Consider the following 15056-nt stretch of genomic DNA (forward strand, 5'->3'; position numbering starts at 1 on the left):
CCTGGGCTCTATTTATACTCGGCATGGTAGCCGCAGCAGCACAGACTTCCCTGTTTCAGGCCCCAGAAACGAGAAGGTCATGGAAGCTGGGTGGTTTCCACTGAGGCTGGGTGGTTTCCATGGAAACACCACAACCATCCTCCAGCCCAGAATGGGGCTGAGGGACACGACTGGGCCACGGGGACCATGGCTGCAGGGGCTGGTTCAGCCTGGAGCGGAAGCAAATGCCCAAGAGGCGGTGTCAGGAGCCCAGGGAAGTTACCCTGGCAACCAGGCCATTCCTGAGATAAGAAGGAGCAGGGAGGGAGAGTGAGAAGACACTCACCATTTCACTTCATCCCTGCTGCAACCTCTCTGTGGTTTCTGCCTGCCCCACAGCTACTCTCCCTTCTTGAAACAGCAGTTCCCTTGCTTAGCAGTAAGCACCCCTCAATCGCTCCATGTAGCTGGGAAGCCCTGCCCCCTTGCTGCCATGGGCAAAGACCCAGGCTGCCACTTAGTGCCTTCCACACCCTGACCACAGTAAGCTGTCTAGGGATGGGCATGTGACCCGAGGTCACACACATGGGCCCTCTAGTTCTGCTAATCTGGTGGGATGAGGGCCTGAGCTGTTGGTGGCCACCCCAAGAGCCACTGGGGATAGCTGGCCTGAGGAGGGAGCCAATGGAGGAGAGCAGGGCCGAGCATGGAGAGGGACAGTCTTGGTGGCAGCCTTTAGAAGGCTGGATCCAGCTGAGCCTGCAGCCAGATCTGGCCAGATCTGGGTTACTTTCACATGTAATAAATAGTCTTGCCCAGGAATGGCCGCATAATTTACAACCCAGTGCAAAATGAAAATGCAGGACTCCTTATTTCAAAGTGATTACGAATTTCAAGACATCAAACCAAGCACGGCACCCTTCTAAGTGTGGGATACTGTGTGGCTGCTCGGGGTACACACCCAGGAAGCCAGCCCTGGTTCTGCCCAATACCATCCTCCCCACTTCCCAGAAGAGAAAACCAAGGCTCAGATAGTGAGAACAACTTCCCAAGATTAGACAGCCGGCAAGCAGACGAGATATGACCATAACCTGCCATATGCAGCTCTGGAGCCCTGAGATTCTAATCACAGCAAGCCACCCACCATCTCCACCTGGCCTGAGATCCTTCCATCCTCTGGCATGACTCTCTTTCCCCCAACCCCATGCTGTGCTTTTATGTCACCTTGTAGTGTGACTTTTCTCAGAGAGGTAGAATTAGAAGACACCTTTGAGTCCAACATATCAACCAAATGTAAGAATCCTCCCCATACTTTTCCACGCTCTGCTTAAATGCTCCCTGTGATGGGGACCTCAGTATCACACAAAATAGCACATTGCAGGTTGGGGAGGCTCTTGATACAAGCAATTCATTTTAAGTTGAGCCTAAATGACTTCTACCCATCAGTTTTTATCCTCCCTCTCCCTCCCAAGTCCCAGCTGGGACCACAGAAAACAAATCAAATTGTTCTTTCCCAGGACAAACATCATTCAGATATTTGAGACTCAACCACGTCCCCCTTTACCCCCTCCTCCCCAGGGTAAGTCTCCAGGCTCCTTTGATGGCTCTTTGGGATGGTGTTCAGCCCTCTCTCCATGCTCTAATGTGTCAAATTGCCTCTTACAATGAGGTGCCCCCATGCAATGTAAGGGACCCACACCTTCCTGTCCCCTGCCCGGTTTCCCACAGAAAGTGTTGCCAATGCTTTGAGGCTTCATCCTGAGATCCTGGCAAGAAATGAGGACCCTTTGCCCTGGTGAATGTGGAGGGGGTGGCATGTTTACTTTCAGTGACCATCCAAGTCTTTTCTGAGAGTCCGGCTGCAATCTACATAACCAGTTACCCCAGATTTCAGCAGGAGGACCACGTTGTATGCTCCCGGCCCCACCCCCATAGGCTCCCTGAGGGTGGGGCCTCAGTCAGGTATGGGAGCCACGCACGCAGGTGCTTGAGAGTCTCCGCCCATTGCTCTCCACATTCCTTTCCAGAAGGACAGCCTGGATGCCTTCTTCCCCCCTTTCCAAAAGGGAAGAGAAAGGTCACCATCGCCTCCCCCTGTCCTGGCTCCAGCTGCCTCCCTATGGCAGTAGAAACCCAAGCTAGTGGATCAGGAAGCTTCCATTGCAGGGAAACAGACATCTCAGATGTCTCACAGAGCGGCACTGTCCTCAAGGAACACGTTTTACCACGTGTACACTCAGTCCTATGCGCATGGCTATTTGGCTACTTTGGGTTTCTTAGGTGGGAGAGGGAAGGAGGAGGGAGGGAGTCACAGTTCTCCTGGCTGGCCACCCTCTCTGGGGAGCACACAGCCGTCCAGCCCAGCCAAGGTCACCACCCCCAACCCCCGGCTCCCACCCAGACCCTGCGAGCCCCTTCCCTCCACACTCTCAGCCCTCAGACCTTCTGCACAAGCCCCTGATACAACCTTTCAGAGCCTCAGCGGTCTCACACATGCAGGTCAGTGGTGCAGCCTGCGTGAGTGCACCAAACCCAGCTCCCAGCACATGCTGGGAAACAGTTACAAGTTCACCTCCTTCCTCACTGACCTCCCACCCTTCACTGCCTGGAGAGAACAAGTCAGAATCCCAGAGTGTCAGAGCTGGGAATGGCCCAAGAGGTCACCTGAGGCTCAGAGAGGCTGGGTAACATGTTCAAGGTCACACAGCAAATAGCGGTGCGCCCCCCCCCCCAAACCCCAAACACAGGGCCCTGAATCCCAGACCTGTCCTTTTCCCACTAAACAGGGGCTAGATAGTGATCAGATGAGGAAACAGCCAGAGGACTCTTAACTCCACAACTACATCCTGGTTCCCACAGCCCTCGTTAATACGGACATTAATACTGGCAACAACAGGAACAGCTGCCATCTACTGGGCCCTCACTAGGCATTAGTGAAGTTAGTAATGGTGACAGTAATAATAAACTCTTGCAACGATGCCAGCAAACATCTGCTCTGCACCGGGCGGACACTATGCCCTTCCCATCTGTCAACGCTCTCCATCCTTGCCACCACGCTATCAGGTGGCCTTTGGGGCCAGTGGGCTCTGGCACTGAGAAACGTTCAGACTTTAGGAAGGGCTGGGAGCTATGTGTCACCCCCCCGATATACACACAATCTCTCCCATTCATATTTCCCAAGGGGCACCTAAAGGGGGTAAACCATGGCCATCAACAAGCTCATTTCCATTCCAGTTCCATTTTGCCACCAAATGAGTCGCAAATGGTATTTTTGTTTTTCAAAGTGTTTTTTGGACTTTGGAATCGCAGATAAATAGAGCAGACCTGTAGGATTACTGCCATTTGACAAAGGAGGGAACTGAGGCACAGAGAGGCTGAGTAACTTGCCGAGGGTGTCAGAGCAGGGCTCCAGCATGGGCAGTTTGGTTCCGGGGTCCAGGCCCTGGGCCACCACTCTATATTTTCTACAAGCCTTGCAGTCTGGGTTCCCTGCAACCCTGGCAGGGGTGGGGGCCAGCCAGGTCTATTCTCCTCCATTGACAGACGCAGAACCCACGGCTTGGAAGGCCTGTGCTTTGCCCAAGGCACCCAGCCTCCCCTGTTGCTGCCCTGGGAACAGTGGCTGCTGGGAGGAAGGACAGATAACGGCCCTGGAGACCACCTCAGGGAGAGCCCAGAGGCTCAGTCCCTCCCACCCGCCCAGGAGGCCTGGAGAGAGAAGGAAGATCGGACTCATCGCCTTCCAGAAAGCCTGCTTCCTTCAGGCTCACACAAGTCCCACCTCCCCAACTGGGCCTCATCTGCAGGAATAAACACCACCAGGGCATGTTTAGTCTTCCACTGGGATTTACAATGCGCTAGGAAAGAAAAAATAAATCATTCATTCCAACTCGGGCGATCGAGTGGCGCCAGAACTTCCCCAGCAAAGCCAGGAAATTTCCCCCTGCTTTCCAGAAAACGAGGTGGACCAAGGTGAGGCCAGCTGGGGCTGCGGGCGGGAGGTGTGAGGTGTGGAGCCTGGGGGTTGCGGGGAAGCACAGGAGGGGACGGTGGGGTACCACGACAGACACAGCCTGGACTGGAGTCAGGAGAGCTGATTCTCCAAACAAGCCCTGCTCTGGGGCGGCGGGGTGCCTCTAAGGCATGGCTCCCTGTCAGCGGCCAGGCAGATTATACCAGCTCGAGGGGAGGAGCATGGAGTAGAGGAAGGCGTGGCCTTGGGTCGGAGGGATGGAGATGGAAATCTCTCCTCTGATGCATCTGAGCTGAGTGTGACCGTGGCCCAATGTCACTGTTTTTCTGGGCCTCAGTTTCTTAAACTTGAAAATGCTCTCAACACTAAAACGTGCGCCAAGTGACTAGCTCAGCCCCTGGGACGTGGTTGGCGCTCACAGATGGGCACCATCTTTATTACTGTGAGATGGGGAAACACAGGGGTGAAAAGGTGGACTGCCTGACACCCCTGCCATGTTGACCAGCTTCTGAGTCACAGGAACCGGCTCCCTGGGGCCCAGTTCTTAACCACCCTCTTTGTAATGTACCAGTGACTGGGTCCCAGAGAAGCCCCAGGTGCCACAGGGTGGAAATGAAGACCTAATCCCATAGTGCTTGCACTGGAAAAGTAGTTCCCCTTCCCTAAACACTGGCTTTCTGTCTGGCACCAAGTGAACTTCCTTTCATCTACTAAACTGCTATTTCCCCTTTTGCCTTGGCTGCCAGGAAGCTCAGTGTTCAAGTTAGCTCTCAGCTGCTGTTGAGTATGCTGTCCCCTAGCTTCAGGAACAGTGGCCTTCTTCTGTCTCAATGTGCATTCGGATCTTTCTCATACTGATTTTAGTTGCTCTATGCCTATGTTGGAAGCCAGCTCCAATTCTCCTGGGAAACAGGGTGGGCGGATTATAAATAAGTAAAGCAGATTCAGGTAGGAACCACTATAATGAAAATTTCACCAGCATGAACCCAGAAGCCAGGCTGCCAGGGTTCAAATCCTGGCTTTGCCACTTACTAGCTGTGTGACCTTTGGCCCAGTGACTTAACCTCTCTGTGCCTCAGCTTCCACATCTGAAAATGAAGGTATTCATACCCGTGACCTCAAAGGCTTGCTGTGAGGAACGAATAATTAAATGCAGTACATGCAAAGTGTTTAGTGCCAGGCTTGTTCTAAATTCTATTAAGCATTAGTTGAGATGTTGCTGTAATGTTTTCTCAGCTTCGTTCCAAGAGAGATCTGTGGCAACTTGACCTTCAAGTGGTAAAATGTAGGAGATCACCTGGCCGCTGGCTCTGCCAGTCCAGTCAGTGGACAAGAACTGTAGCCCTGGAGGAAGGCAGGGTCCCAGCCTCAGCTGAGCCATGGGTGAACTCCGACTGGCCTCAGGGAGCCTGGGCTCTCACCTGGCCTGGCCACTGACCACTCTGTGCCCTCACCCCTCACCTGCAGGATGAGGATGAAGAGGTGAGGATCAGGGAAAGAAGGAACGTAAAGTGGCTAACACTGCGCCCAGTATCTGGTGTGTGCTGAAGAGGGATTAGGGATGAGGGGTTATCGTCACTACTACCGATGCTGTCGTTGTTATTCATCTCTCTGGGCATCTGCTTCTCTGCCCGTCAATGTAACACTTACACGGCAGAGCTGCTGGGAGGACGAGACAATGTGTATAAAGCTTCTAGAAAATACCACGTGCACGGAGTAGGTGCTCCACAATAACTGTGACAGCCACAATCGACTGGCAGGCCCAATAGCCAACGCCAGCTCCCTCCTCTCTTACGTCTCTGTCTTTAGAGCCTGTAGGCTGGATACTCACTTTCTCAGCCTCCCTTGAAGCTAGGGGTGTGTTAATAACCCAGACTGGGGGAGAATTTTGGGAGGCTTGCTTTTCTGATAAAAGGGGTGGCCATGGCTGGCACTAGCCCACTCCCTTTCTTCAGGCCACAGCAGTACAGATGTTGTACCTGGTGCTGTGGCAGCCATCTCGCGGCCATGAGGTGAGTGGCAAGATGAAGGAAAGCCGTCACAGTAAGGATGCTGAATAGACAGCCAGAACCAGGGCCTCCGAGCTTCTGAACCTGACTTCTGGTTCAGTCAACAATAAATGTCCTTAGAGTTGAAGCCCCAGCCTGTCTGATTTTTTATTCCTCAACGCTGAGTGTCTTCCCGCTGACACGGGAATAATGTTTTCATTGACAGTCTCCTCCCTGGGCCTCATCTGTGGATGGGGTGCCGAGAACTGTGCTAAGTGTTTTGCTAAGATAAAGATCATCTCACTGAATCATCACAGAAACCCCGAGAGTTAAATTTATTAATGTCCCCAGTTTACAGAAGGTGGAACAGGCACAGAGAGGAAAGCAGCTTGCCCACGGCCACACAGCTAGAAAGTGGTGGGATCGAGCCAAGATCTGGGCCCAGCAGCGACTCCACCGACCTGTACTGTTCTCTCCTCTAACATTCTGCCATGTGACCACAGGGGGCTGGAAGCCTGGGAGGCTGACCTGGCACCTATGGGTTCCCGGTTTTTCTTTTCTTGGCTGCAACGCATGGCTTGCGGGATCCTAGTTCCCTGACCAGGGATTGAACCCGCACCCCTGGCCGTGAAAGTGTGGAGTCCTAACCACTGCACTGCCAGGAAATTCCCCACCTATGGGCTTCTCTGTGACAACTAAGAGGCCTCTTGTCTAGCCCCCGTCCCAGGCCAACCCTGCCCCCCACCCCACGTGGCTGGTCCAGCCCAGGTCGGGGGGTGGGGACGAGGGGGGTGCTTACCTTGCCCATGTTGAAGTAGAATAAGACCCCAGCAGTCACCTGGGCGATGAGAATCAGGAGGAGGAAGGCAAAGTACTGGGAACACAGAGCAGGCACAGAGTCAGCTGGGGGCTCCCACCAAGTCCTACATGCCTCAGACGCCCTCACCCAGGCTGGGCCGGGGCTCTACTCAGGCCACTCTGGACGGGATGAGGGGGGCTGGGCGGGCGGTGGTGGAGGACCATACTCACCATCCCCAGTAGGCAGCGGACCTCATTGACAGCACCAATGCAGCCCAGGAAGCCCATGAGCATGGTGAAGCCGCCCACGCCGATGAAGACATAAGCCCCCGCCTTGAGCGAGGTGGAGGAGGTTTCTGCGGGTGGACAAGAGCATCCGATTCAGCCTGCCTATCTCGCCCGTATTAAGTACAAAACCGGGGCAGGGCTGCTACCAAATCCCTGCCTTGGGGTCAGGGCTCTGGGGTCAGCCATCCAGCCGGAAGCCTGTTCCTTCACCAGCTTTGGAAGCTGCCTCCCCTAGATGTGCGCCCCACCCCGCATCTATCCTATCCCCACCTGCCAACCGTCCCGCTTTCGTTTTTCTCCTCAGCGCTTACCAGGATTGAAAAGGCTCTCGTTCTACCGGCCTATCTCGCTCATTGTCTGCGGCCTCCACAAGCCTGTGAGCTGCACGAAGGCAGGGACTCTAGTCCCTGCTGAACCCCCCACCCCAGAACTGTGTCTGGTACAGCAAAGTGCTGGATGAGTAACTGTTGAATGAAAGAACCACAGACTGGCAGGTTCCGCTGAGGCCACAGACGCTGAGGGCCTGCCTCCCTCCTCGTCCGTGACCAAATGCCGGCCTCCCTTGCCCACTCCCTAGGCCTCAGGGGCTTCACATGTGCCGTCTCCCCTCTGCCAGAACTCTACCCAGTAGGTACCAGCACGGCCATCTCACAGATGAGAAAACTGAGGCTCAGAGAGGCACACCAGCATGGGCCAGAGCTGGGACTTGGAGACAGGCAACCCCCCCAGCGCCACACTCTTTGCACTGAAGCACCGGGCACGTGTACGGACACAGGCGTGATGCTCATTCATGTGTTCAGCCCCCAAAGATTTACCCGGGGCCCACCGTATGCCAGGGTCTGTGCCACCTGCTGGGGATACAGCCGTCAGCCTGCCGAGGTCCCCACGCCATGAAGCTGATGGGGTGAGGAGTGTCTCTTCTGGCTGTGTGAAGGGTCGGGAAGCTACTGAAGCCGGCTAAGGTCAGGGACATGGGCAGGGAGGGGCCGGGGTGGTGGGGGAAGGCTGGTCTGAGCAGGTGACATGATCGCTCAGCTGAGAATGAAGCAGTCAGCCGAGTGAAGAGCTGAGGAAAAGCATTCCAGGCCGTGGGAACAGCAGGTGCAAAGGCCTGAGGAAGGAGTAAGCTCGGCGTGTTTGGAAAATAAAAAGGTCAGAAAGAACGGATCAGTGTGAGTGAGAGAGGAGTCTGACAGGCGACACGCCTGAGGCGGAGAGACGGGGGCCTAAAGGTGATGACAGAGCCCCCGGGGTAGGTGGAGGTCAGAAGTTTCGTTGGGGCACTTGACCAGCATTTCCCAAGAATCCCAACGGATCACACAGGGAGAAGCTTATGTCCTTCTCCAGCTCCCCGGTGTGGGGTGCGTGGGGTCCCCTCTACCCTGAGGCTGTGACGCGCTAGGTGGACCAGGGTGGACGCGCCCCCCGGCAGGCAGGGCGCTGCGGGCTCTCTCCCCTGACAGCCCAGGCACTGCAGGGAGGCTGGTGTGGCACTCTCAGGGTGTGGGGTGTTTCCAGAAGGGGGCAGAACATCCCGGAGAGCCTCAGCAGATCAGGAGGACCTCTCAGGGATGCAGACTCCCGGGTCTGTCAGAGCCAGGCAGACTTTCCAGGAGACCGTCTGGAATCTGCATGGTGAATGTGCTTCCCCGATGTCTCGGGCACAGCCAGGGCTGCCACAGTTGCCCATCAATAGGCTGACTGACCACCATTCCCTGGGGGCACCTCAGAGGGGCTGAGATCCCCACCTCGACCACAGACGGAGCATTAGGGCCCTTAAGGAATAACGACAAAGCTGGAGTGTGGGTGGGGAGGAAAGTGTGATCCAGCTCCATCCACTTCCTGGGCACAGACAGAATGTTCTGGAGCTCAGGAAAAGCCCTGGCCAGCCCACTCCACTCTCAGGCACCAGGGGAGGGAGGCCCCCGCTCAGCTCCTCACAGGAGCCCCCAGGAGCCGGACAGAGGCCCCGAGGGGCTGAGTGAGGGGCTTCCTTTTTACTCCAGGCCCTCACCGCCCTGGCTCTCAGCCATCAACCACAGCAGGGGAAGGCCATCAAAGTTTGCTTTTCTTAAACTTCCTGGGTTTGGGTTCCAACAAGCCCTCCCAGCGAATACTCCCCCCATCAAAAGGCAAGTGGCACTGCCTGGAAATCCACTGTGTGCCAGCCCTGAAAAAGGCCCTTTATCCAAACCATCTTGCTGAATTTCTGCCGTGGCCCAATGAGGGTAGATCGGCACCTTGATCTGTCTGTAAGGGCCCAGAGGCCCAGAGCGGGCAAGAGGCCGCAGATGGGGCCCAAGGGGCAAGGCTGGAGGCTGAGACCCCCACTCGGGTCCTTCTCTTGGGAGGCCAGCCGAGCTGCGGTGTGGCATCTCTCTTTTCTCAGAAGATTTCAATACCAGTCCCTGTCTTCCTCCTGGGTCTCAGGCTGGCCCTGATCTGAGCAACCTGACTTAGGAAGGAGTGGGGTAGTCCGCCCACTGTGCACCAAGGCCAGCATCTTCTTGGTTTTATTGGGCCTCGGAGGTACCAGCGAGGTGGGGAGGAAGTGGCCCAAACTGAAAGTGACTGAGGAGCACGAGAAGAGGGTGCCACTTAATCCCAGCTTTGCTGCTAGCAGGCTCTGACCCCGGGCAAGCCATTTTCTGGGCCTCTATTTTTGGCTCTGTGAAATAAAACTAGTTCCTACTCCTTAAAGATGTTCGAAGGTTCAGATGGTATTATAAACTAATTTAACAATCACTGATGTAGGGTTTACTATTTACTAGAAACTGTTATTAACTCGCCCCGTTTCTCACGATAGCCTTAGGACATACTGTCCGTTATTGTCTCCATCTCACAGATGAGGAGACATGGAGCGTGGAGTAACTTGCCCAGGATCACACAGCTCCTAGACAGCAGAGCCAGGATGGGAACCCTGGCTGCCCGGCTCCACGGTTTGTGCCCTTAACCACTGTGCTTGATTCCGCTCGTTACGGTGTGAATGCGTGGCGTGCTGCAGAACCGGGTGCTAGAGGGGATGGGGTCTCAGGAGCCATGCCCCCTGGTCCATATCCCAGCTCCCTCACCCTCTAGCTGTGTGTGTGCCCTTGGACAAGTTCCTTCCCTTCCCTTCAATTTCCTCCATCGTAAAATGGGGTTAGTAATGCCTAGCCCCACGGGCTCATGGAGAGGATTCAGTCGGTAAGGGAAAAGCCGTGCCATGCAGGCCTGGCACACAATAGGCCCTGGGTTCCCAGATCTGACCTCACTTGCTGTGTGACTCTTAGCGAGTCTTTTTCTCCTCTTCTCTGAGCCTCAGTTTACCCAAGGGTATAGTGACCGGGCTAGCAGATTGGTGTTTTTGAACCCTGGCTGCCCGGGGAACCCCTGGGAAGATTCTTAAAAACCTCAGTGCTGATTTGAAGTCAGATCCCTTAGGGTGGGGCTAGGCCTTGGTATTTGTAAAAGCACTCGGGTGCATCCAGGGGGCCTCTAAAGCTTGGCCAGCCTGAGGTTCTCAGCCCCGAACAGGGAGGAGCAGCAGGACGCCCCCGGAGCCCCAGTCAGGGTGCAGAGGGCGCAAACGCAGTGGGCGGGCTGGGCCTTGAGACTTTGCCCCGAGATGCAGTGCCCGCTGGGTGTGGGCCACAGCCCAGGAAGCGGGAGCCTGGGCCGAGCAGGGCCAAGGAGGATGTGTCCCATGTGGGGAGGGCATGGGGCTGGAAACCTAAACCTTAGCCCCAGAATGGGGAGCAGTCCCAGCAGAAGTGAGGACTGACAGCCCCAGATGGCGTCGGAAGTGGCCAGAGGGTGGATCTTCCTTGCTTCCCTTCATGTGTGAGGGGAGGCCTAGCCCCCAGGGCCCCTCCATCACCCATCCTAGCCTGGTTCCGTTTCATTCAAATCAAGCAGCTGTCATGGGCCTGAGTCCAAACCTGCTACCTCGGGCAGGGCAGCTGCTGGGAGGGGAAGTGAGCCAAGGTCGCACTTGCTGAGGGGAGTGGCATCTCTGTGCTCTGCTCTGCTTCCCTCCCTCCTCAGGACGTCCACTAGACGCTAGCGCAGCAAGCCTGGCAGACTTCCTGGTGGTGACCATGAGTAGATCGGAAAGGGCGCTCATCATCATCATTGGGCTTCTTTTCCTCCAGCTTCAAGAGTGAGACAAGGGGCTTCCCCTACCACGTGCAGCATTTAGGACCAAAGCTCTGGGGGTTCGAGTCCCACACCTATCCCTCAGAGGCTGGGTGAACTCGAGCGAGGGACGTTACTTCTCTGAGCCTCATTTCTTCATTTGTAAGGCAGGAAGTTGCTACTGCACAGGGCTGTTGTGAGATTAAGACAGTTTATCTATGCCAAATGCTTGGCCCCATGCCTGGCACATCATGACCACAAACGATAGACACTGGGCCCGGCACCTCCTCGTCAGCACACTTGCCTGACCCACCTGGCTGGTGCCAGGCACACAGTAGGCGCTTCACGCATATCTGACGATCTGCCACTCCTGGCCCTTCTTCTGAACTAGGAAGGGGAGGGGCTGTTGGCCATGTTTTGCTGAGCAGGCAAATGGAAGAACTGAGGGTGTAAGAGGCTTTCTCAGGTCAGGGCAGAGGGAGGGGGCCAGGATGGAGAACAAGCCTCTCTCATCCCCCACCCAGTGTTCTCCAGACAACGGCAGCTTTGTTTGGGGAGGGAGAGAAAATTCCTTCTGGAAACCCCTGCAGAGAGGCCCAAGGCGGAGCGGTCAGCATGCAGGACCTGGGCGAGGCCCAAGGTGGAATGGTCAGCATGCGGGACCTAAGCGAGGCCCTGAGGGCAGCTGGAAAAGGGACCGGCGTTGAGGTTCAAGTACTCGCGGGAGCAGCCCTGCCTGCGGCCCCTGCCCCCTTTCAGAGGCAGCTGGGGCAGGCGGAGCAGAGGGGTCCTTACGCAGGACAGAGATGAAGCTGCTCCTGTCGGCCAGGATCCACACCCCGAAGCCCAGGATCACCGCGCCCAGGACCTGGAAGGAGAAAGGGGCAGTTAGTGGGGGGCCGCTCCCAGCTGCCCCTGCAGCCTGGCCGGGGGGACACAGGGGAGCTGCCTACATCCTTGTCCAGCCCAGGGATGTCAGGGTGGCCTCAGGCCCCGCACCTTAAGTCCAGCCAACTCCAGCAACCCAGACAGCAGGGCCATGAGTGGGGAGGCCCTCCTACGCCCATGTGTGGTCAACCTGAGCATATCGGCTCTGGGGGTACAGCCTCCTGCCACGGGTACCCTCCTACTTATCTCCTGGCCCTGCCCCAGCCTGGGGGCTGGGAGCTTCCCCAGCAAGCCAGGCTCAGGGTGGGGAAACCCTCGGGGGACATGACCGTCGGAGCCCAACCCGTCTTCCAGATCTCTCGGCTCCAAGGCCACCTTCCGCAGGAGGCTTCCTGACCCCCGGGCAGACTAAGGGGCCTCTACTGTGTGGCAACCACCGTGGGACCCTTCTCTAATAGCCTTTCCCTCTGGGTTTAACTCTGCCACTTGTCTCTCTGGCTAGACTGTGAGCTCCCTGAGGGCAGGGCTGGGTTGCATGCAGCTCTGTGGGCCTGGGCGCACCAGGTGTTGAGGGCCCCTGCGGATGAGTGAGTTCATGAACCAAACTGTGTAAAGGCAGGATTAGAAAAGCAAACGAATGGTGGTGGGGACGGGGTAGGGTGGCTGGCATAGGCCCAGGTATTCCCTGCCTCTCTTTCCTCCACCAGGGGGCAGACCCATAACCGGAGCTCACCTCCCCCAGCCAAGATCAGCCCAGCAAGATCCCATTAAGCCAGCCAAGGCTGGGGAAGGGCCTGCAGTCTGGGCAAAAGCACAGGTTCCCTTGAGGGGATGGAGGTGGGGAGGCTTGCATCACCCCATAAGTTTGGCCTTTCCCTGGGGCCTGGCCTGGGTCTACCTGGGGGATAACCCACCTTCAGGGTCCCAGCATGTCACCACCCACCTTTACTACCAGCCCTGGGTCCCCGCCTCAGCCGTCATCCCGTAACCTCTGGTGCGAGAGCAGTAGCTACTGATAACGCCCTCAGCCTGGGATGAGCCGCTCGGTCCCAGGGGTTTATCAGCCTTGCTCTACAGATCTTAACCACCAGAGCTGGGACGCTGGGTAAGGTGAATGGGGCATTTGCCTCACATGTGAAAATTCAGGGGACACCAGAAACACTCAGGAACCAAGATAAATGAGTTTACAGCAATCAGTTTTAAGAAATGAAAATTAATGGGGGGAAAATAATCCATCATGATGAACAAAATATCAAGCTTTTCAATAAAGACAGGCTTGGTGTTCCTGATTTGTCCTTTTGAAAAGGAGCGGGGCCCCGATGTGATGCAGTGCCGTGCTGTTTCTGATCCCAAAGTGAGTGCCTCACTCATCTCTCCCTGGCCCAGGTTTCTTAAAGACAACAGCAGCTGACGACCAGGAAGAGGAAAGCACAAGGACCTCCCCACATTTGTCCCCAGCCACTCACTTGTCCCCTCCTCTCTCCTTGTCAGATGGGCCCTGTTATCGTCCTCACTTAACAGATGGGGAAACTGAGGTCCTAACCTCACCTGAGGTCACCCAATTCACTCATCAGGGGCTCCAAGTCAGGTCTGACTATACAGCTACGCCAGATGGTAGCACATCAGCTGCAGGCATACTTCGGGTCCGTCCCGGGCCTTAGCCTAGAAAGCCAGTCCCTGGGGAGAGGAAGTGCCCACCCGAAAGTGGGGGCACCTCAGACTGCACAGCTTGCGGGGTGGAAGGTGGGCTTTACAGGACCCGGCAGTTAGGTTCCCAAAGACTCCTGAAGCCCTACTCACCCCAGCCTCACACCTCACAGCACAGCTGGCCCGTGGTCTGCCCCTGCCACCTCAGACCCACGTGGCAGAGCCCCTGTCCGCTCACCTCCTGCACTCACGGGGCAGGGCTGCAGGGGGAACAGTCCTCCCAAATAGAGAGTTCAAGACAGGGCAGAAACTGCCCTCTGGGCAAATATAATCCCAAAGAGAGTAAAATCCCAGACTTCCCAGCCAGGCTCCTCGGCTCGCCTCCCGGAATCCAGGGAGCGAAGTACCTGGCGCTGCCATTTCAGCTCCCCTGCACGTCTGATGACTATGGCCTGAGTGCCAGGTGTGGCTGGATCAGCGCCAGGCCACGGGACAGCCAGAAACGAGGCCAGGGCAGGGGGCCGACCAGACTGGGAGAGGAACCACAAAACCCCCTTTCTCTGTGAACCATGACTGGGGCCACGGGACACACCCCACATTAACCCACCCCACCCAGACCCACCAGAATCTCCCAACAGGAGCCAGGAGTCTCACAGCCAGCGTCCTACCCTCAGAATGGCCACGGCAGCCGCGGCCTCAGGGTCTCCTAGGATCTGAGAAAAGCTGAGGACAGGGCAATTTTCTGGGGAGTTTGGGGTCCGGAGGGAGTGAAGGCGAGGGGGTACACGTGTACCCGCGTGCATGCATGAGCACACATGGCAACCAGAGTGATTCTGCCAGACCACGAGTTCAATCATGTAACCGCTTCCCACTGTGCATGAAACAAAGACCCAGATCCTTCCTGGAAGGGCTACGCGGCCCAAGCCCCGGAGCGGCACGCGCTGGCCCACTCCCCCTGTGCTGGACTTCCGCTCCTGCTGCCGGGACCCCGCTCTCCCCAGCCTCACACAGAACTCCAGGCAGCTCTTACTGACCACCCTGACAAGGTCAAGTGCCTTGTTATCTGCTCTCTCTTAGGGGCCATATCCATCTTTCCCAGGAGCGCCTACAACTGCAATTTTATCATCCGTTGGAGTAAGCATTTGATCGAAGCCCATTACCCCCCAGAACATAAGCCCTGTGAGTGAAGAAGTCGTGGCTCTCCTGCTGGTGAATGTCTAGCCGGCACCCAGGACAGGGTCTGAATACACAGGGGTGTCAAAGACACATTTGGTGGAGAAGTATTTGTGAATGAACACACACACACACACACACACACACACACACACAGAGTCTCCTCTCACTCTTTCCTTTCCCTCTCACCCTCCTGTGATAAAAGC

The 15056-nt window shown here is 56.3% G+C and overlaps 1 protein-coding gene across 2 annotated transcripts in view; it reads right to left on the reverse strand.

The window, feature by feature from the left end:
* CD82 (CD82 molecule) overlaps positions 1-15056 on the reverse strand; it is a 52118-nt gene that overhangs the window by 7485 nt on the left and 29577 nt on the right. For both annotated transcript variants that reach the window (XM_024748711.1, XM_024748710.1), the window contains exons 3-5: positions 11938-12010; positions 6970-7094; positions 6740-6814 (exon numbers count right to left, since the gene is read on the reverse strand). In XM_024748711.1, the coding sequence (XP_024604479.1) occupies positions 6740-6814; positions 6970-7094; positions 11938-12010 (273 nt within the window). The remainder of the gene's footprint in view (positions 1-6739; positions 6815-6969; positions 7095-11937; positions 12011-15056) is intronic.

Source organism: Neophocaena asiaeorientalis, unplaced genomic scaffold (genome assembly GCF_003031525.2).
Source record: "Neophocaena asiaeorientalis asiaeorientalis breed wild unplaced genomic scaffold, Neophocaena_asiaeorientalis_V1.1 scaffold43, whole genome shotgun sequence".
Taxonomy (NCBI): domain Eukaryota; kingdom Metazoa; phylum Chordata; class Mammalia; order Artiodactyla; family Phocoenidae; genus Neophocaena; species Neophocaena asiaeorientalis.